Source organism: Glandiceps talaboti, chromosome 20, assembly GCF_964340395.1.
Source record: "Glandiceps talaboti chromosome 20, keGlaTala1.1, whole genome shotgun sequence".
Taxonomy (NCBI): domain Eukaryota; kingdom Metazoa; phylum Hemichordata; class Enteropneusta; family Spengelidae; genus Glandiceps; species Glandiceps talaboti.
In genome coordinates this window covers 10,148,345-10,171,944 of record NC_135568.1, presented here as the reverse complement: position 1 = coordinate 10,171,944, position 23,600 = coordinate 10,148,345, and the positions used below count along the sequence as shown (strand labels likewise).

General features: G+C 36.1%; 2 protein-coding genes across 2 annotated transcripts in view; one reads left to right on the top strand and one right to left on the bottom strand.

Annotated features, from left to right (window-relative positions):
- LOC144450435 (protein transport protein Sec61 subunit beta-like) overlaps positions 1–23,600 on the bottom strand; it is a 296,273-nt gene that overhangs the window by 268,293 nt on the left and 4,380 nt on the right. The window lies entirely within an intron of this gene.
- On the top strand, positions 8,532–16,991 carry LOC144450922 (glutamate receptor ionotropic, kainate 3-like). The gene is made up of 10 exons (XM_078141683.1): positions 8,532–8,739; positions 9,773–9,963; positions 10,370–10,423; positions 11,185–11,290; positions 11,871–12,058; positions 12,574–12,678; positions 13,471–13,587; positions 14,047–14,253; positions 14,978–16,042; positions 16,694–16,991. Exons 1-10 carry the CDS (start codon positions 8,532–8,534, stop codon positions 16,814–16,816), a joined length of 2,364 nt encoding a protein of 787 aa, XP_077997809.1. The 3' UTR covers positions 16,817–16,991.

Sequence of the window (23,600 nt, the reverse complement as noted above, 5' to 3'; positions counted from 1 at the left end):
GTTTTTTATCAACAATATTATTTATAACATGTTAAAACTACTGTTCTGTAAACATTTTCGTAAAAACATTTTATGTTACATATATTGAAATTTTCACATTATATATACTTACTTGATTAGTTGCCAATGTTAAAGTGATACAGCCTGTACATGAGGTCCAATTTTTGACAAAAGTTGGTGTACAGAAGACAAAGATACAACACGTATAGAAGTTGAGCTTGAGTGTACAGTTATTTGATTCACGCACATGTGCAGGCCTCAAGATTGCATGATGTGCAAATGTAACCAGTACCTTAGGGATTCTCAAACAGAACTTACTAGTAACTAGGGATGCTCAAACAACTTACCTGTAACTAGGGAGGCTCAAACAGAATTTGCCAGTAACTAGGGATGCCCAAACAGAACTTGACAGTAACTAGGGATGCTGAAATAGAACTTACCAGTAACTAGGGATGCTCAAACAGAACTTACCCGTAACTAGGGATGCCCAAACAGAACTTACCGGTAACTAGGGAGGTGCAAACAGAACTTACCAGTAACTAGAGATGCCCAAACAGAACTTTCCGGTAAATAGGGAGGCACAAACAGAACTTTGTTTCTAACCAGAAATATGTTTATTAATTATTCACAATTGTGTGGGTTTTTTAAATATTGTGATGTTTCAATATTTATTGAGAACCAAAACATTATTTCAAAATGTTTTCATGTCTTAGACATGTTCAAAATTTTATCACATTATGTTCATGCATCCTTCAGTGATTGGCTTAGATCATGTCACATGGGTTAAACTAGTAACCCATGGTGACCTCACTTTGCATATAGGGGACACTAGTCGCATTCTGTTTTTCCTAGGGCAATATTGACATAGCCTGGCAGTCTTATTGGGGATATTGACAAAAACACTTATTGCCTGATGTATATTTAGGTGCGAGTAGGTGTCATATAACTGTTTATTCTGTTGCATAGCAACTACAGTAGCTACACAGCAGTGCTTGGAGTATTAGATATCTTCTTGTGCCCTCATAGCCAGGCAATAAGTGTATATTAGAGACACATTTCACTCATGTCTTAGTTGTTACAATATCACAACAATATTTCAACTTGAAACTAAAAGTAACTACCAAAGACCAAAATGTTACAGGATGTACCACTTGGAATTTTCATATGTTATGATTTTGAATATAATCACCATGTGATATATGGATTTAAGGTGTAGATGTTTATACATAGTTCATATCTTTTACTGTTTATGTAGTCACTGACTATATGTACCAGTGAATAAAGCAACATACAAATTGACTATGGTATAGTGTGTTGTTTTATGTATTGATAAGATAGGGTTGCACACATACATACATACATACATACATACATACATACATACATACACACACAAACACACATACATACATACATACATACATACATACATACATACATACACATACATACATACATACATACATACATACATACACACACAAACACACACATATATACATACATACATACATACATACACACACACACAAACACACACATACATACATACATACATACATACATACATACATACATACACAAACACATACATACCGTACACACACAAACACACACACACACATACATACATATACATACATACATACATATGTACGTACGTACGTTCATACCAGAACATACATGTACATACATACATACATATATACACACACACACATACATACATACATACATACATACATACATACACACACACACACACACACGTAACTTATAACTCAGACTGATGTATGCCCTCATTGGTCAGCATGAGAGTCGATTGCTAATAGTTCCATCGACATATCAGTATGATATTATGTACGCGAATGGGAGCTTGACTATAGCTATGTTACATGTGTAAAACTTAAGTGTCATATTTTGTATATAACAGTATATGATAGATTTGATTTATTACCACCTGGAACGGATTCTTAGAACAATGGTTTGTTAGGTACAATAGCTCACTCTTCATATCGTACACCCTGAACAGTATCGCATCACCTGTGGATGAATTTTTTTTGTAGCTGTTTACACGATTAATCAAATCAAATTGACTTTTACGGCGGCACTCAAAAATGCGCCCTCAATGGTGATCACGATTTCATTCTGTTTCTATACTGCTTTATGGATAATATGTACAATCTAATTTTTGGTATTTTAAACAATTTTCAGGGAATATATTGTGGTTGTCTGATTGAAAAATGAATTCAAAACCGAGCTTTCGATCAAGATTCAAACTTGCCACTACGCTACCTACATATTATATTGACCACTAATTAACAGATATAAAGACCTATGCCGTTTTACAAGTGATTGATCAATTTCTAGTGAACATATCTTTGGTTATTTAATTAAAATAAATATCCAATTACAGCTAGTACAGGTGTAAACAACTACTTCAAAGTGGTTAAAAAAACCCGAGGCAGACTACTTGAACATTCAGGTGATCACTGCACTATTACTCACACAGGTGACACAAATATGGCGCCTCAATTTACAAAAACGTTACCATAGCAATGCTCTTTTGTTACACAAGGCTTTTGATTTAAAAGTTATAATTAAGGATAATTTGTTCTTAAGCTACCGACATTTGCAAGTATGTTGGTAAAGTGGCGCACCACTATAGTCTACACATTCATTTTTATGAATATCAATCGGCATGACAACAAATTTGAATATTTATGAGTTGGTTTCGATTCAGTGACGTACAATACAAAACGAATTTAAAACGTATTGTGAATACGAGCGATCGCCTTAATTTCAGAATGGATTCCAACAGGACAATCCGCGTATTACTGGTTGTATTTTTCATTATGTGTCCATGTCCTATGAGATGTAGTCGGAATTCAACGCTATTTGTCGGTAAGCATTTTTTTTTTTTCATTTTCTTTTTTTTCGTGTGAAATATGTGAGAGTGTGCTACTTATTCCATAGGAATCATGAATGATACAAGAACGGTGATAAACTGAGTATCTCAAATTTGATAATCATTTCGTTTTCTCTACATGATGTAAAATTTGTCCTGGTGTGAACCGGGTGATTGTGAAGTAGGAAAACACAACCAAACAAATTTAAATGCGCTGCAGTAAAACCAGCTCACCCTTCAAATATACATGTTCTTATTTTCGGCTATATATCTAGTGATTAATCGTCAAAAATGTGAATGTATGTTTGATCACATTTATTGGGACTTTTGTAAGCTTCATATATGGCGGGTGAACAATTCTGTTCTTAGATTTCACCTACATGACAATTGGTTGAGAATTCGGTGATTATTGGACAAAGATTATACGTGCTACACTAGATGTAACTGGCAATGGGTGATTTTTCAAATCATGCAAGGTTTACTGTTGGTGTAAAACAATTTTAATACAAGACAAATTATTACCACATAATTTCTACTTTTCCTATAACTAGTTTATGTATTTCATGCTTATTTTCGACTGTTATTGGACGGATAAAGAGCTGCGGTCAAAATTGGGCTCCAAGTCATTTAATGTTCATAATTTCAGTAAAATATGTTACTTATTTTGATAGTGGTAATGGTGTTGATGTAGTCTCGATCGCCAAACTAGTAATTTAGGGACCGGTCAGTTTCTTCGGCCGGGGGGGGGGGGCGGTGGATTGAGTGGGGGGGGTCACTCTGTTTTTGAAATTGGCAGTAGGGGGGTCATGCTGTTTTCAAAATTGTGGATGGGGGGGGGGTCATTGTGTTTTGGATTGTGATGGAAGAAAAAAGTCCTGAATAGTCTCAAAATTGACTTTTCAGAGTAAAAAACTTCCAGGGTTTCTAGGGGGAGACCCCCTAGGACCCCACATAAGAGATATACATATTCCCTGCTCAAGCTTTCCCATACCTTTCACTGTCAAGATGCTGTTTAACTCCTTTTGGAATATATTTACCCTGTGTAGTCAATAATCATAATTATGATAGTGCTAACCCGGGATCTTATAAAGTAGATGCAAGACAGTCAAGCAGTCCACACTGAGTCACGATAAAAAAAATACCTGTCATGTGAATATTATATATATATATATGGGGGGGGGGTCATCATGTTTTAGAATTAAGTGATAGGGGGGGGTTGGTTTTACAGATAGGGGGGTTCAGTGACTTTTTGTCGGCCCAATTTAAGAATCCACCGCCCCCCCCCCCCGGGTGAAGAAACTGACCGGTCCCTTAGACGCCCCCCCCCCCCCCCACCAATAAAAGAAGTTCCAGCGGTGAAGCCGCGAGGCGTTGACATAGACAACAGACTTCGTTTTGCTCAGATTGCCCGCGCGCGCACATAGTACTCCAATTGCGCATGCACAAAGATCAACGTCTTGCGGCAAGACTGTTGTTGCTCGTGTTTTGCGGAGGGGGGGGGGGGGGTTATATAAGTGATAGATTAATGTGCGAGACAAGCCAGCCGTCTCCTCACTCTCATTGTTTGAATGAGTACGCAGCGAATCAGTAACTGAAATAAACAAAATGATTTAAGATATAATTGATATGTACAGTCAATAAAGCAAATGGCACATTATATTTGTCAGTCAGATTTGTTTTGATGTATCTTATTTTTCATGCTGCACAATATAGGTCGGTCAATAGTGCATTTAAAAACGGCGACTGTAAATATAAATGTATTTATCCTTTAAAAATCAGTTAAAAGTTACACTCAACTTGTCATTGACTCAATGAATTAATCCATATAATATATTTACTGTACATCGTTGCTGTTTTGACATCAGAATGGAAAAAACAGATCTCATGTCTACGTTTATGTGTGATGAGTGTGTGGGTGGGTGTGTGTGTGTGTGTGTGTGTGTGTGTGTGTGTGTGTGTGCTTCTGCATGCGAGTCTGACTGTCTGTGAGTTTGCCTGCTTGAATAAGGGTTTGACTTCAATGTATCTCGAAAGCTTGCTCGAAAATGAGACCCAGTGAACTAGTGACCCATAATGACCTCAATTTGCTTTGAGCGGGGCACATTTCGTATTCTGTTTTTCCCAGGGCACTATTCATGGAGAGTGGGAGTACTAATGAGGATTTGCTTTGACTGTGGAAAGAACATGTGCCTTGGCTTGCCTTGTTCGGGCACTAGGAGACATCATATTACCCCTCCCACTATTTTGCAAGAACGGTGGGATGTTTACTCTGTAAAAGCAATCGGGGTAATAGACGTCTATTAGTATCCTCATAGCGAGGCAAACAAAGTAAACTATGCTGTAGATTGTTAGTTAGGGAGACAATTATGACAGTACATCAGTCGTTCCCTCTATCTAACTTTAAATCACACAAATTCGAACATTCGAGGTACATTCAGTTTTGTAAGGCATTGGTTGGCTTTTGCCATAAAGGGAAAGTTCTTTGTTACAGATATACTGGTCTTCATACCGTCAACTACCGTCTTTCTTATTCTTATCTTGGTTTTTTTTTTACAATTGTTATGTCAACATTTGAAATACAAAGGAAACCTGTTGACTTGAAGAAAAACGTCTGATTCAACAAAAATTGTTATATTTTATTTTATTGTCTGGCATGGCTGGATGATATCAATCCATCATTAATTGTTACATTTCATCGTCTGTGAAGAAAAAATCTTACCAACATGGCTACATTGTCTTTATTTGAGGAGCAGATAGTCACCAAAACATTACAACAATATATACTTTTTAGGCATGTCTTTGGATCAAATGTAACAATTGCATTTCAATTTCTGTAGTGCCAAACGATAAGATGTAGTGATGACAATAAGCTTTTTGTTCAGCCAGGCTTAATATTTACAACTAGATTATATTTACAGTAAGTAAAAGATGAGACGAGAAAACGTAAGAGTGTTAGTAAGATTTGTGTGCATGCAAATAATAAAATGTAGCAATGTTAGTAAGATTTGTGCGGTCAGACGATAAAATGTAGCAATGTTAGTAAATTCTTTCTGCAGTCAGACGATACAATGTAGCAGTGTTAAGATTTTTGTCGAATCAGACAAAGATTTCATTGTAATAGAGTAGTACAGTCAGAAGCACGGTGAGATTTATATATTACTGTCATACAGTGTGAAATGCTAGACGGATCGAAATTAGAAAGGTGTGAAGACGTGAAAAATATTTACTAAAATCGATTTGTAAAATCAAAATTGCCCAATCAGCAATATAGAGTGTTTTTTTCTGAAAAAATAAAATAAGACCCGAGATTCTCAATTTGCTCTGATACAAGATGTACATTTTTGTAATGTTCACAAGCTTTTAAGATTGTATTTCTTCTTATATCCACATTGTTGCATCAGTAACTTTAGTTTTACGGACAACATTCATCCCCAGGCTTCCTGGATGGAGTGTGAGTTTAAGTACATCCACTGAATTTTCTCACAAAAAATACATTAAATGTCAGTTTCATGAATTATGTATCTAATTTGTACCTAATATAATTTGATTTTTGAAGTCCTATATCTTAAACCTGTGAAACCCACTCCTCTCATACCACGACTGCACGATTGTCAGCAGCGATTAAACTGCCACTATGACCATTGTAACATAGTTCTGATATTATGTTACAATGGTGATAGTGGCAGGATGTTGCAGCAGTTGGATGCAGAACTGGTGGCAGCAATGGGATCATACCAAAGACCCGCACAAAATAATGCAAACCTAGATACGTGTAATACAATGAGTCAAAGTAAAATGTAACCCTCCCCTATTTTGTTCATGAAATATGGCCCTTCCCGAGAACCGATATGTTAAATAACCCCTCGAATTCACATAGCCCCTGTAATTACTCAAGCCTCCTTCACGGTCTTTCGAATAAAATTCCTCATTAAATTTTGCTTATAATATCTTAATGAATTCGCTCTGACTGCGGGCCTAGAAAATAGCTTAATGTCCTGACATTGTTGGCCCAATTTCACTAAAAACTGAAAACACAACTGCAAAAGGTGAATCACGATTCTATAGAACAGAATTAATCTTTAATGTAAATATTAACTTTCATTGAATCCTTTGTATATGGAAATGAACGGTATGCCCTGCCTTGTCAAAATCATAAACTTTATATGAGACGGCAATCCAATTGACGGGTATGGTAGTTCAAATCAGCATTGAGAGCCTCGAGAAGGTCTTTTTCATAAGCTTTTTTTGTTGATGACAGAACAAAACAGTTCGTCAAACCCCAATTTCAATCAAAGGGAAATTAATAGTTCAATAGAATATTTGTTATGGTTTCTCTTAATATAATTATGACGTGGTCGTGGCACGACATGTTAAAACGTACTGGAACGCTATTAGCTGTGAAATTAATAAAACCCCTTTCAGTTGTATAATACAAGTAATGGTCTTTTCATTAAACCTTTCACGAAATAGAAATACGACAGTTTGATCTCGATTGTTATTTTTTTTTAATGGAAAATCAAACTTAACCTATCTCGTTTATTGATATCACGTGCCTATCAACACCGGTTTATATATCAATTCCCTGTTTTTATGTGGTGTCAGAATCGACGTAATTAGGTTATATAGTAAATTTAACAAAAGTGCATGGGTTAATACATACATACATACATACATACATACATACATACATACATACATACATACATACATACATACATACCTACCTACCTACCTACCTACATACATACATACATACATACATACATACATACATACATACATACATACATACACACACATACCTACCTACCTACCTACCTACCTACCTACCTACCTACCTACATACATACATACATACATACATACATACATACATACATACATACATGCATACTGATCTAGCTAAGGTTAACATGATTGACACAGAATGCCACCATCTTCAACGAAGACACTGTTGTCAATTTTTCTGTTTAAACTTATTATTTTTCTTATCAATGAAATATATATTTGATAGGTTGGATACGTAACGAAAGTGAATATATACGGCAGGCCTTATTTGATGACGTCATTGCAGTATTTCACAATACCACCATGCATCATGACGTCGCAACTGCACTCCCCAATGCCACCATGCATCAAACGAATCTATTGGTAAAAGAATTGGTTCTTGACTCCAATAACCCTTTACATGTGGCGGCAGAAGGTAATTATAGTGGAGAGTATTTTAGTTTAGAGAGAGAGAGAGGGAGAGAGAGAGAGAGAGAGAGAGAGAGAGAGAGAGAGAGAGAGAGAGAGAGAGAGAGAGAGAGAGAGAGAGAGAGAGAGAGAGAGAGAGGGAGGGGGGGGGGGGGTAGACAGAAAGACAGACAGACAGACAGACAGACAGACAGACAGAGATAGAGACAGAGGGAGACAGACAGACAGACAGACAGACGTAATAACAATATTCATTTGTGTGTGTGCGTGCGTGTGTGTGTAATATCAGCACAACTTTGTCCGAATTTCTAATTATTATTCTCGTTTTCATACCGTCACAGTATGCAAATTCCTATCCGAAGGAGGAGTAATTAGCATAATTCTAACAAACCCATGTGATCGTATCTACCATCATATTGTCATCGATATGGCTAAAGCAATGGGCGTCCCTCTCTTCACTACATGTACGTACAGCGATAAAACTAAAATGGTAACTTCACCTCAAACTGATGAGACAGCACGGGGAATATTTCATTTGTCACCTTCACAAGAAGACATATCAGCCTTTGTCACAGATGTACTGGACTATCATGAAAGTGAATCGGTCGCCATTTTGTACGAGCATAACGTATCAGGTATGTTACTCCCACACTCCACTCTCCACCCCCACCCCATGCCCCACCCCACCCCTCCACCACCGCCCCTGTAGGAGGATGGTCGACCTGGCAAGCGTTTCGATTGGAGGAAATACTTGCAAGGTCGACCATTAAGACTTACGTAAGCACATGTTACTAAAGGACAATCCGTTGAACACTCATTTCAACCATAGTCCCTACACATGCCCAACGTAGGCTGAGAACTCGAGATGAAAACATAACCTTCGGCCAACTTCTCTATCAATCAAAAACTCAAGGAGGACTCCTTCAAGAGTTGGAACTCAATGACCATTGATCACTGATAGTAGAGATGATATTCATAATCACACAGAAAAGTCCAAAATCGGAGCAATTTGTCATTATGTCTTACGCCAAAAAATAGAATTGCGTCTGGTTAGGATATTTTATCTAAAGTGGTGCGACGACGCGAATTTTATTATTATTATTATTATTGTTATTATTCTCAACAAACTTGTCACTCAATCTAAAATTTATGGCAGTTACTATTCTTTTTATTGAGTACTTTAGAACAAATGTTTTATGTGTAGCAAATGTCATTTGTTTGTTCATGATTGTTCTACCGTTGTCTTCACTGAAATAGGGAGGGTTATTTGTGTTTCTCCACGGATCTGCAGACTGTGCGAGCTGGACAAACATGAAAAAAAAAGACTGATGCGAGGGTATTTAAGTGATGCGAGTCCTGACTAGAAACAATGCTTCTTTTTTGGCCTATTATTTAACCATTCCACAACGTTTCATAACTTTTTGTTTTAGTGGTAATAATGATACCACGGTAATGAAATTTCTTGGTTATTTTTAGATTATTTGAATATTTTACAGTGTTGTAAAGCATTAGGTCAGACTTTGTCACAGATTTATTGGATTATTACGAAAGTTGTGGATTTTTGTAATAATATTTCTGGTAAGCTCCTGGGCCACATTTACAGCTACCTTTACTTGATTGATCATACAGACACTAACGCTAACATCAGAAACAAAATATCTCTTCCAGATATGATATCCAAAGTTGCAGAAGAAGGTCGGTTTATGGTTGCTAGGCAATTGCGAATGCCAATGAACACCACAGTTGTCGAAACCTCTCAAGCAGTGTACATGGTGGTGCTTGACGAAGTCAGGCATCTCGGAATACATCATATCATACTGCAAACCAGCACTACTACTATACAAAGTATTTTATATAACGTAAGTAATGTAGAAATGTTAAAAACTTCAGTTTTCATTTTTTTAATCAGTCATTTAACTCGAAGACATTCATATAACAAGTAAACACCACCATAAACGAAGGCCACACGCAATACGTCGACGGTGTATTCAAGGTTTACATACCCGTAAAGAACGCTTTAAGCTTTCATTATAAACTTTTCAGTGTTTCACTTTCTAGCACTAAACTTTCAACATATTGCTTTCCATTTAATAATTTAGATCTAAATCGAATATATACTATTTTGAAATGTGCCTGACATGCGTCAAGGTAAATAGTTTCAGACGCTTGAATACAGGTGCGGCAGTAAGAGTTTTCAAATTACTTTGTTTCCTGCAACTTCTTATACGTTCTGCAAATAATGATTCTCTGTTATTCTTTCTCTAGGCGATGCTTTTGGGAATGCTGAGCCAGGATTACCATTGGATGTTATTAAATGCTGTAAGTTTGTTTGTCTAAAGTAAGGGGAATTGCACTTTGCCGCTGAAAAATCACATGTATAAAAAAATTCTTCAACTGACTTGAACAGTGTTCCCCACAACCATAAACAATGGACGAGAAGCATTATCTAGGCTACAACGAGAGAGAAAGAGAGAGAGAGAGAGAGAGAGAGAGAGAGAGAGAGAGAGAGAGAGAGAGAGAGAGAGAGAGAGAGAGAGAGAGAGAGAGAGAGAGAGAGAGAGGGGGGAGCGCGAGACAGACAGACATAAGAGGGAGACAGAGACAGAGTATTCAGTCGATGGGTTGTTATTGATCGCGTAGTTGGAGTGTTTACAGTATAAACCTGATTGGATGGTAGTTATTACCAAATATGTTATAAAAATGGTGGTGATATAATGTAATTATCCATTTTACAGCTTTACATATTAGCATCATTGTTATTTTTGACACTAGATATCATTACCTAACATGTTATATAAACACATCCATGCCTTTGTCATTTTTTCTTCTCTTTAAAAAAAACGTTATTTGTTCAAATATCCTCATAGTGCAGGGAAGAGCAGGCGGCCTTAGTTCAACATATAACTACTGCATAACTTTTACCTTGTCAAATTGTTCCTACCAGGAGAAACTAGGGCATGGTTTAAACTAATTTGATAACATTCGTGAAAATAAGTGCAGTGGATGAAAACCAAACGAAAGGGGAGGAAAGATAATGATACTGGAAACTACTCACATTTTTGTCCATCCATCTTTTTCAGGATGCATTCCTTTTAGATCTAAGTCGTTATGTGTACAGCAACACGAATTTAACACTTTTCAGACTTTCAACGGATGAAGAATTATTTCCCTTTGATACCAACGAAGGTTAGAACCACTAAAATCACTAATTTCTGTCATTAGTAAGAGCCTACAGTAACGCCATGTGCTCCACTCCCTTCAATTTCGCACAATCATGTATAATATAAACACCACCCACGCATGTGCAAATGTTGCAGCTTTGTAAGAATACATGTACTTTCGCCGCAAAAAGTATTTCATCAGAATTTGTGTAATTTTTACTGTATCTCAAGTACCTTGTGTACGTCCTTAAATTGAAGAAGTCATCGTGATTAAATTCTGGTCAAAATTTCTCTGCCCATACAATTTGTTTTCTAACATTTTCAAACTTGTTAGTTCAGTTGGCATAGACATAAAGGGAAACTTATTTGCATCAATATTGTAATTAAATCATTCATATTTGCATCAATATTATTTATATTTGCATCAATGTTATTATTAACTCATTCATATTTACATCAATATTATTATATTTGCATCAATATTATAATTAAATCATTAATATTTGCATCAATATTGTTATATTTTCATCAATACTATTATTAACTCATTCATATTTACATCAATATTATTATTAAATCATTCACATTGTTTATTGCTTATCAAGGAATATACTCTAATGAAAACTATCAAGCGGTTCTCTTCCGAGACGCATTGGCAGTGATTTCAGCAGCAGTCCATGATTACACTGATGACGTTGGAGAGTTCAATCTGACATCTCCCTCTACGGACTGTTCGGCCTATGATATTCATACACATTCAATGTCTATGAAATTTGGAGATTACATTGCAAGGGTGATTATAAATCAATATATTACATGCATGCGTGTGTGTGTGTGCGTGCGTATGTATGTATGTATGTATGTATGTATGTATGTATGTATGTATGTATGTTTATGTTTTCGTCTTGATGGCTGCCTCTACGAAAACGTAAACATGCATAACGAAGGTCAATTCAAGCAAAAATGCCGAGGTAAAATAACAATGAACGATTAACCGCGATCTATATCGGATTTTAATCAGATAGGTATGTATGCATGCGTGTATGTACATATGTATGTATGTGCACTTATGTGAATATATGTATATGTGTGTGTCTGTCTGTTTGTCTGTTTGTCTGTTGTCTGCAAGTCCACAGACTGGTGCTTAGGTATAAATGGGTCAAACTTCCATGAACAATATATCTAGATCTGTCATCGAATAATTAGCTTAAAATCATGGTACACAATTTTTCCAATATATTCACTAGTAGCACATGGGTCGAAATTAACGGAAATTGTGAAACATCAAAGAATATTTTATCCCTGCAGGTGAGACTTCATGGAGCTTCTGGTAACGTGTCTTTTAACAGTACAGGAAGTAGAGACGATGTGTATTTAGATGTCATTGGTATTCAAGACGAAGAACTGAAAGTTGTAAGCATGATGTCATTAAAGAGCAATTTAAAATAGGGGCGCATGCGTAGATGTAATATTGCCTAACTGAGCATGCGTTGGTCTGAATGTTCACACACACAATTTTTTTTCCAAAATAAAAATTTAGTCGCCAGTCTCATTAGCAAAATATAGCACGAACAAGTTTTTTTCTTAATGTCTGTCTCTGTGTTGCATTCCAGACTGTGGGCAATAACAACACTGAAATTTTGCTCAAGCAAATGCTCAACAAAATATGCCTTACTCAAACCTACTACATGTCCTAACTAATGGCATGAGAAACACATACTTTACCATCAACTATACAATGCCAGAAAATAACACCATGCTATCTAAGGCTAGCTCAACACCTAAAATATACCAGATCAAGTTATATTGTTTTTCATCTACTAAGTATTTTCACTCGAGACAAAACTTATGAACGTACTTATGAATGTTCATGAACTCTGGATTCTTACTTAGTAATGCAATTTCTACTCACAGAGCCAACAGATTTCTTGGAAGCGAATCCCACATTTTTGCTGACGTCTTTTCAACACCGTCAGGAGGTGTACTACAATATGTTATTACTATTTACACCATGATGCAGAGATGGAGATGGTTTCTCTTAAGCTCATTTTCTTCCGAAACACATTACAACAGCCCACTGTAGTACACCCCTGATGATTCTAGCGAAATTTTAGCGAAACTTTTACATTCGCTTCTAAGAAATTGTTTGACTCTGTTAGTAGAAATTCATATTACAAATTAACATGTGATGCTTGCCTTTGTCAGATTGGTAATTGGACAAGCCAGAAGGGACTATCTATAGACACTGCTCCCCAAAACAATGCTAGTAAATCCACCCGATTTGTGTTCGGGGATGTTCCATTACGGGTGTCTACTATCTTGGTAAGTTTCTATTCTACTCTAGAAGGGAAACGTTTACAGGGTACATTTGTCAACTATTTTCAAAGCCAAGTTCAGATTTTGCTGATAGTGATGTAAAATAACACCATGCCAAGATCGCAAAAGTCATTGCATATTCATATTTTTAAAAGTTTTTTTCTACATAGTCCAACTAGATACAGACACGCGGGTGCCAATGGTTGACGTCTGCATTAATCACTTCGTGCATGATGGCACTTTATTTCACTTCATTTAGACAAAATGTAACAAGAAACTATTTATTTCACAATCTTGTTATCTTAAAGTGTAGCATGTGCAGTTTACTTATTGGTTTCTGCATGGTTGTATCAAACAGAGTCTGTCAACTGTAACTTGAAACAGGTTGTAACAAGTAATGCTTTAGTACTGTTTACTGAAAAGGTATTGCTAAAACTGATATCTCTCTTATCATGTCATTCTAAGTTTCAGTCTTTCTTATTCTGGAAAGATGGTCATGAGAATCTTCAAGGAAATGATCGATTTGGTGGTTTTATCGTCGACTTCACCGAAGAAATCGCTAAGAGACTGAATTTTAAATATGAGATGATCCTTGTGCCTGATGGCAACTATGGAGTAAAATTGGACGACGGTTCTTGGAATGGCATGGTTCGTGAACTCATTGACGATAGGGTAAGTAATGTGTTTTTTTTATTCAAAATAAATTTGGGACGACTGTACCCTTGAATTTAAATAAATGGTGACCTCGCTTTGGTTAGTATTGTGTGACCAACTCTCAAGATGGATATAAGAGGCTGTCAACAAATAGAAAACCTTTAAACGTGTACTAACTGCAACTGGAACGGTTTTTTATGTTTTGTTGGATATCACTGACTTACTTGTAGTGTCGTGCACCTTGAACAGTATTGAACCACCTAAGAATATACGTATTTCTGTAGCTATACATATAACACGGCACAATAAATCCGATCAAATTGACTTTTCGATCGGTACCCTACTATCAGCAGCCCCAAGGTGATCATGATTTCAACCTGTTACTTTATTACTTATGGATAAAATAGGCTTCTAATCAACATGTAAAATGTTTAATTATTGGTAATATATTAATTACTGGTGAATATGTTGTTTGTTGTCTGGTTGTCCGATCGAGAAATTGATGTTTCAATTACAGCTAGTGTAGCATTAATGGAGACATGTACATCAGATAACCACAGAACTTTAACCTTAAACTAATCTATCAATTTCTGACAACTTTCCCAAGACATCACATTCGATTTGGCTTTCTTAACCATAGTTCGCGTCTTCTGCACCCGTATTTGTTTCCTCTTTTGGATGAACATCGGGTATCTAGTAACTCTGATATCTTTGTTTGTTTGTCTGTTTGCTTTCATTACAGGCCGATGTTATCATGGCACCTTTTACGATAAGCTCAACTCGTTCTGAAGCCATTGATTTTTCTGCACCGTACATTTTCTTGGGGACAGATATTCTCATGAAGAAACCGGCTTTGGCAAAGCCGAACGCTTTTAGCTTTCTAAGTCCACTTTCTGCAGAGATGTGGATTTGTGGCGCTGTTGTATTTGTTATCATCAGTTTGCTCTTAACACTCGTTAACAAAGTAAGCCCTTATGAGGCTCATCACCTTTCTAAACGTGAAAGTATGTCCGTGAACGAGGCAACGAATTTGAGTATCCTGAACAGCTTTTGGTTCGTGTTCGGCACACTAGTCCAACAAGGTTCTCAGTTTTCCCCACTGTCTCTGTCAGCACGAATAATAAGTGGAGCATGGTGGTTTTTTGTCCTGGTATTCATTGCCTCCTATACTGCAAATATGGCTGCCTTTCTGACCGTCACAAAACTTGAAACGCCCGTTAACTCGGTGAGCGACTTGGTTAAGCAAACTCACATCACTTATGGTTGTCGTGATGGCGCTGCCACCATGACATTTTTCAAGGAATCGAATATCGAACCTTATAAGACCATGTGGACTGCCATGATGCTTTCAAAAACCAGTCCGTTTGCCAAAACATCTTTTGATGGTGTCAAGCGAGTCTGTGAAGAGGCCAACTATGCCTATATGCAGGACTCTATCTACAACGCGTATTTCACGAATCGCAATCCCATACCAAACTGTGAATTTGAAGTTGTGGGCGTTCCTTTCGACGCTAAGGGATATGGTGTTGGCTTTCAAAAGGGAGCTTCCTACAGGGACGAGTTTTCTCAAGTCATCCTTGAGCTTAGGGAGCAGGGGTTCATCGAGGCCCTCAAGACATCTTGGGGATTGTCGGTGGTTTCAGAGAGCACTGACACTAGTGTAATAAGTAACAAGAATGTACTACAACTCGACAACATTGCTGGCATCTTTTACATACTTGCTGGGGGTGCAGTGATGGGCCTCTTGACGGCACTGGTTGAAGTCATTGTCTACAGATGTAGCACAAGACGAAAGGACGTGAGGAAGGTAAGTTTATCTGCCGATTACAATTAATGATTTATCTCTTAATAACCAGTAACACCTTCTGTTTTCCTTACTTGTCAGTTGGACACTGGGGATGGAGAGTCAGTTGGACACAGGGAAGGGAGAATCACCATTCATATGAATTATGGGGAGGAGATCATTATATTTGTTTGTATAAATTAAGTTTACTCATGATTACACAAAGCAACTAAATATTCACTCCTTGCTATCACTCATCTTGCGGAAAAGAACCAAAAAATCTTCTATTAATTATAATACAAATGAAGTATCAAATCCTAGAACTAGGTTCTCCACTTGTGTCTCCAGCATTATCTTAATGGTTTCCCAATTCTTTCTCGTTTTCTCTCCTTCGAGACACTCTGTTCCTTTTGAGTGTTCTGTTACTTGTATGTATGTATGTATGTATGTATGTATGTATGTATGTATGTATGTATGTATGTATGTATGTATGTGTTCATGTTTGTGTATGCGTGTATAACAAAGAACATATAATTGATTATTGCTATATACTATTTGATGCTGAGTTTCGTTGTCATAGCTAAGGCACAAAGTTGTTCTAATATAATAGCAAATTGTGTTTAGTACCAATCTCTTGGTGCCAATGTAAAGTGTTTTCAATTTCGTTTGCAACAGGAATATGAAGTACGAAGTCAGGCAGGAAGTACAGTGTCGTTTATCAGTAATGGTGAGATTCATCGCTACCAGTATAATCCACAAGCTCGTGGTCGTACAGGAACTGGTGTAGACACCCTTTGAATTAAACATATATTTTGTAACAATATGGTCTAGGCGTGTCTTTGAATTTATCATCCATGTAATTCAATTGTCGAGGTACTTCTGTGAAGTTATCATACATGTTACATGATGGCCTAGGCCTGTGTGTGAAATTAACATGAATAGCCGAGGTGTATCGCTGAATTCAATTTTTTTAGCCAGCCAGATTTTCTTGTTAGCTTGCCTGGCACGGCTATAGTTCACACTTGCATTGTATATACATAATAACAAAATAAAATAAATAAACCAAACAACAACAATAATAACAACAACAACAACAACAACAACAACAACAACAACAACAACAACCACCACCACCATACTTGCCATACGATGCCCAGGCATTTAACGGACTTTATCATACCTGTTATATGACCATGGCTCTCATTTATAATTTTCAATTTTCAATTCTAGTTCCACGTAGACCTAAATGTCAAGCTTTAGAAGAGTGATACAAAATGTTGATAACTTTGTTTGATATAGCGTATGTTCAAACATATTTCACTAGATTCCAGAGTACTGGTAACTATATTAAATATATCTCTATCTATCTATCTATCTATATATCTATATATCTATATCTATCTATCTATCTATCTATCTATCTATCTATCTATCTATCTATCTATCTATCTATCTATCTATCTATCTATCTATCTATCAATCAATCAACACTATAGAAAGTGGAATCAAGCATTGTATTTGTTCGCATATCATAAAGTATTAGAAGCTCATGGATGTTTATAAAGCTAAGTATTTAATTCTATGGATTGCAACCACTTATAGGTGTATAAATAAATTCGCATTATCATTATTTATTATAAACGTTAGTGAGCTTAAACTTGAGTTACGCTTTCGACTTTTGTGAACGAGTTAGTTCCTATATTAACATAGACATATCAGGATGTTTGATTTACATAAATCCATGTGCATATCCAATCAGAATACTTGGAGTATGCATGTGACAAATGCTATCCAATTAACAATCAGTATGTCATTTTATCTAATGAAGAGTTATAGAGTCCTAGGTTTTTTATTGAAATGTCACATTTCGGTTATGACTAATTAGACTGTCATCCAATCAATAGCCATTGCAATAATCATATGACAAATACCATCTAATCAACACTATGCCAATAGTTGCGAAAGATTTACAATTGTTTTTTGATTATTTTATGCTCAATAAAGATGATACTACAGCTATTGAGTGTAATGTCTTCCTAAAGCTTGCTTGTCTTTAGCTGTTAACAGCTAATTCTCAGTTAATTGCCCCACCATCCCCTCCATAGACATTCGCCATCTAGCTTACCATAATATATTCCTCCTGTAACCCATGGTTCCGAGTACCGTGAGAAATTTCACTCTACCCTGTGTGACTGACCTTTTGGTGATGCTTGATAGCTAAGAGCCAGTAAAAAACAGTATCCCTACTATAGTACAACGAACAACTCTTTTACAGGGTTTCAAGATTTTCAAGTTATTTTTTTGCCCTGTGTCACTTGGTAATCGTAGAAGAGTATTCAACGCTGAGGGTTAGTTTTCGTTTTATTGTAGCTGATCAGGAATAACTGCAAGTTATTATAATCTTATAGACAGTTATTTTTCTATATCTGGGGGAGGGGATACTCCCCAAATTTTCAGAAGGGGAGGGGGGGGGGTGTATGCGGTCCAGGTTCAAAACATCTACCCATTTATAATCCAAAACAAAAAACAGACTTCCAGTCACAATCATCCGGCAAATATTCTGATGTCGTGAGGGTAATTGTAAAACATGAAGACGTTTCCCGTGTTATCAACCAAGGATTATGTAATTTGCAGACGAAAAGTCGACCAATACATGTTTAGGGCTTTCTTCGTGAAAAAAAATCCATTTTGGCAGCACATACTGTTCTATGGGAGTATCCCCATGGGGTGGGGGAGCCGAGATAATCTGTATAAACACATTGGCTCAGCCTGGTAAAACTTTATATCAGAATGCAAAAGCATTATTTATTATGTCGTTTAAGGGGCTCTACATTTTATAGCAGGACTCCAAAAGACTTGCCTCTTCTTAACATACAATATATTGTCTTATATACATATACGTTTTGTTTAGGGAAAGAGGGTCCCTCTATCGATAGAATATTGAGAAGCTGTAGAAACCGCCATGTTGAATGTAAGGTATGACATATGTGATTGCATTGATTTACTTAATTAATTGTCACCATAATGCCACAATCCGTCGAATATGAGCATGCTTACTTGGATTTCAAGTCAGCAATTGACCCGGGGAGGGGGACCAGACGTTTTTGACTGTCAAACAATTAATCGAACGAAATATGTGAGAAACGTTACAAATCATCTGAATTTGTAGGTTAGTATGTTGTAGTTAATACTTCCAGTGAATGTACTAACCCTTTCTTTCATTCTCATGTTTACATTTATAGGGAGAATGATTGACAGGTGTATTATATCTCCTGGATTAAATTACATTTCTTACAGATTGATTAAATGTTTACAAGTATGGAACATTACCTTACTTTTTTGTCACTATGTGCACGACTCGTTCCATATGTACACAAACAGCTAAGTTTGAAATTAAATCAAAGCAACATGCTCGAACAAGCCATTAGTAGAAAAAGACAATAGATTGCGTGTGGAACATATAAAATTAAAAGCCCAACAAAAATGTATAGCAAATATGGTAGTTTGACAGTATTAACCTGTTTGTGCAAAGAATTAGCTCAGTTGTCTAAGAAACATTATCAGTTTGAATACATAGCAAACAAATGGTAAAAAAATCAATGATCAAATTTCTATTGCCATGATTGATATGCGTGTAAGGTTTCACAGCTATATGGGTCATTCTAAACTTCTGGAACAACACACATATTTACTTTATATCTTTAGGATTTGTACGTTGACCAAAAACCCCATGAATACACAGCAATAAATGCGTAGATAAAGTAACATCTGTAGGATTTAGGGTTACAAATATAACTAATACAAACTGTTACTGTTCTATTTGTGGGTTTTTTCCATATGTACAATAAAAACTAGAATACAGAAAGGGGTCTGTAATGTTTGATAATGGTGGCACAGATTTTCATGTTAAATTTGCCACTTTAGAATATAATGTGTGTATTGGTGTACAAAATGCCATAGCAGAAACTGGACCGTTCTTGAAAACCTGCTGTGTTAGATATAACTTACTCTCAATATTGCACGCCCTGAGGTGTACTAAATTATCTATTGGTGAACTTGTATGTGTAGCTGTATATATACCACGATTAGGAAATTTAACTATTTTGAATTTAACAGCACGTGCCCTAACATCAGTGCGACCATGCACCAGAACCAGTTGAATATGCAAACAAAATATAATCATTCACATTTACAAGTAACGCCGTTCAAGCATACCTGGCAATTGCTGTGACTGACGTTATATGACTTACAATATGTCCCGATATTTAATAAGCATTATCATATACAGACACTGAGGTAAGGCAAACTAACATAACGCTGGATTGAAAACCATGCTTTTGCTTAAATCTGTCACTACAGTTGAGCACTAGTAAACAGTTTTAAACATTGGATATCTTGTGTTAATCGATGTAAACATGTTCCCATTGCAGCCAGCAGTGCAGGTTTAAAGAAAATTCTTTCACGGCGCAAGGTACATGACATATTGAAATATGTAAATGATAAATGATAAATGGTAAATGGTAAATGAAGCAGGAATTTAGTGACAAATAGGTTGGCCACAAATTGGATATAATTACTCAACCAGACAATAATTTCCATAACACTAACACATTGTAATATCTACCATCGACCGGCAAATACAGTAACACCAATCATACAACTGTTAGATTCATTACACATGATCTTAAACGGACTTATTTCTCGACAATACACACATCATGTTCACAAAGAGTTGGCCCAATATTTTAACTAAAGTGGCACGAATAATCGACGTTTTTGAGATGTCTTAAGCTTGCCAGTGGCGATTTGAAATGCCGAACACACAAATCGCCACTGGCAAGACATCTCAAAAACGTCGATTATTCGTGCCACTTTAGTTAAAATATTGGGTCAACTCTTTGTGAACATGAAGTTTTATTACATTCATTATACCCATGTTAGCAATTTATTAAAAGCCCTTTTGTGCGCAATCATCAAATGCTTTATTAAACTGTCAATAACTGTTATCATGTGTACAGTGACTTCTTATTAAATTCTTGACTTTAGCATACATCAGTGACACGAGCTAGCAATGAACTACCACGATTCGAGTATTGTTCTACGGTGCCATGTACAATGGCGAATACGAATTCTGGAAATGCTGACGTCACTTATTCATATTAAAAAAGACGTTAACCTTGATCCTATAGAAAAGCTTAGAAAGGTCAAAAGGTCATATGACATATAAGGTCTTATGATATAAATATCCCGGTCACATTTCCTCCGTAATGTCACCAAGACAATTGTTTTCTTCATGGATAAACGAAATTGCTTTATTATCATAACAAAAAAAACATGACAGCATATCACTTCATCAAGATTTCAGCATGAAAAATATAGCTATCTCTAGCCCTGAAATGATGTAACGATATTTAAGATGATTTACAAAAGTTATAACACACAAGCTGTTCTAAATTTTGTTCAGCATTGAGCTTTTGGTCTGTCTTGGTCGACGTTCCTCATCAGAATGACAAATTTCAATGCTAAAAAAGCTTTGAACTGTTTGTGTTTTATAAACCTTTGTAAATCATTTGATCTATCAAGCTGATGAACATTTTTGGATATTTTAAGATGTTTTAAGAATTTCAGTTTATTTTTAGCATTTTCATAGAAATAATATTTTTTGAGTATATTATGAAACTCTTAATATTCCTTGCGTTTTTAGACTTTCCAAATTTCAAGTTTTTCAATTTGCAATATTGCTGCTCTTTTCATGTTACTGTTCACTGCCTCTGTTTTGATACAATTTCTCACATGCCGAAACAACAAGATTGAATGAATACAGTTTATTGCTACATTCTGTTTTAAATGAAATGAAATACGGTGCAAATGTCAAACATTGACGCCAGCGTGTTTAACTTAAATTATATGGGCACTGCCTGTGCAGTGTACTTCATGGGTTTCCATGGTTACGTTTGTTTCATATTTGAAACATTTGTATTATTCCAACAACTACAACATGTTGAGTCATGTATTGTAAATATTATAATATCGCCAGCAATTCAAAAATATTAAAGACTTGCTAACAACACATGTGGTGACAAAAAATTAGAACTTGTCGGAATTCCTACATGTTACCAAACCCTATGTGCCCATACTCAAACATACTATACTGTTTTATGTTGATTTGCTTCTGTTTTCGTATATCGGATAATATGTTGAAAACTGAATGCATCAAATGATGCCCCAATTACAGAATTGCCGTTTTAAAGTAAGTTAATAATAATTGGAGTTCGACCTCTCTAAATTAGCGTTGCCATGGTATGCTATCTATGCATAATTGGAAACCTGACATATGATTTCAAAAATAAAATTTAAGATGTGTACAAATTTCTAATTTTAAGGCCCAGTTGGATTCGGATTAAAATTATATATATATAGCATAACTATATCAAAATTTGACCCAGAACAAATGAATTAACATATCTACTCAGTATGGTTTCAATGAGAGGATAACACTAATGCGAGAACCTGGGATTGACATTTTGGCCTTTAACCACTTTACATACTTGTATAAGTACAACATGAAAACCCGTAGATTAACGTTATTTGAGTAATGGCATTCCTGTTTTTACCCGAAGGTTATGCAAATGGAGTACGTTTTATGGTTTTGCTTTCTAAGAAAGAGTCAATATTGCATCGCCCGTGGTGTTTGTCAATGCCGATTAATTAGTGACGTCATAATGTATTCATCAAAGCCCTGGTGTATATTAAATTTAGAAAGGTGCACTGTCGGCTAACGGTGAGCGTCTATACGGATTTGAACCTCAACCATTACGGTCTGCCAGGAAATGTCCCGACTACAGGCGCTGCGATTGATTCTCGGGTTGACACTAGTGTCATCCATCTGTCGTACATGTAAAAGTGAAAGACGTACTGGATACATCGGTGAGTGTTTTTCTTTTAAATTTAGACTTAAGACAAGTATTCAGACTTAGTCTAGTCAAAACGAAATATGTGAATACCGAATGCTGCATGTTATGATTGCACGACCCGTGTATCCTACTACCACTTTCTCTTTGTAGTATTAATAACTCAACTTGCTAGGTTGTCATACAACATACAATATACTATTAAGAGACTGTGTTGTACAATTCATTTGAAAAGGCACATTCTTTTTCAAAGGATCCATCTCACAATTTATTGTCAGAAAAACTCCCACTCATCTTCAACATGATATTGTGAATGACAGGAAATATTGCATTTACGGGATATCAGGTTTTATTTTATCCTTCGGTTCCTTTATGCTAATGTCACTGATGTATAAGTTTAAATCCGAAAGAAAAAATACTGTCGGAAGTCCAAAAATGAATGTACACTTAGTGAAATAATCGACAATGATTCATGTGTATTATTTGAATTGATATCCATATTCATGATGTCATTGCTTTCTGTATTAGGTTGGATACATGAGGAAAGTGAAAGTATGACAGCTTCATTACTTGATGATGTCATGGCAACAATAACCAACAATACAATGTTAGATAACGTGGATTTAAGAATCAGAGAACTGGTTGTCACACAGTCAGTGTTCGAAGGTGTG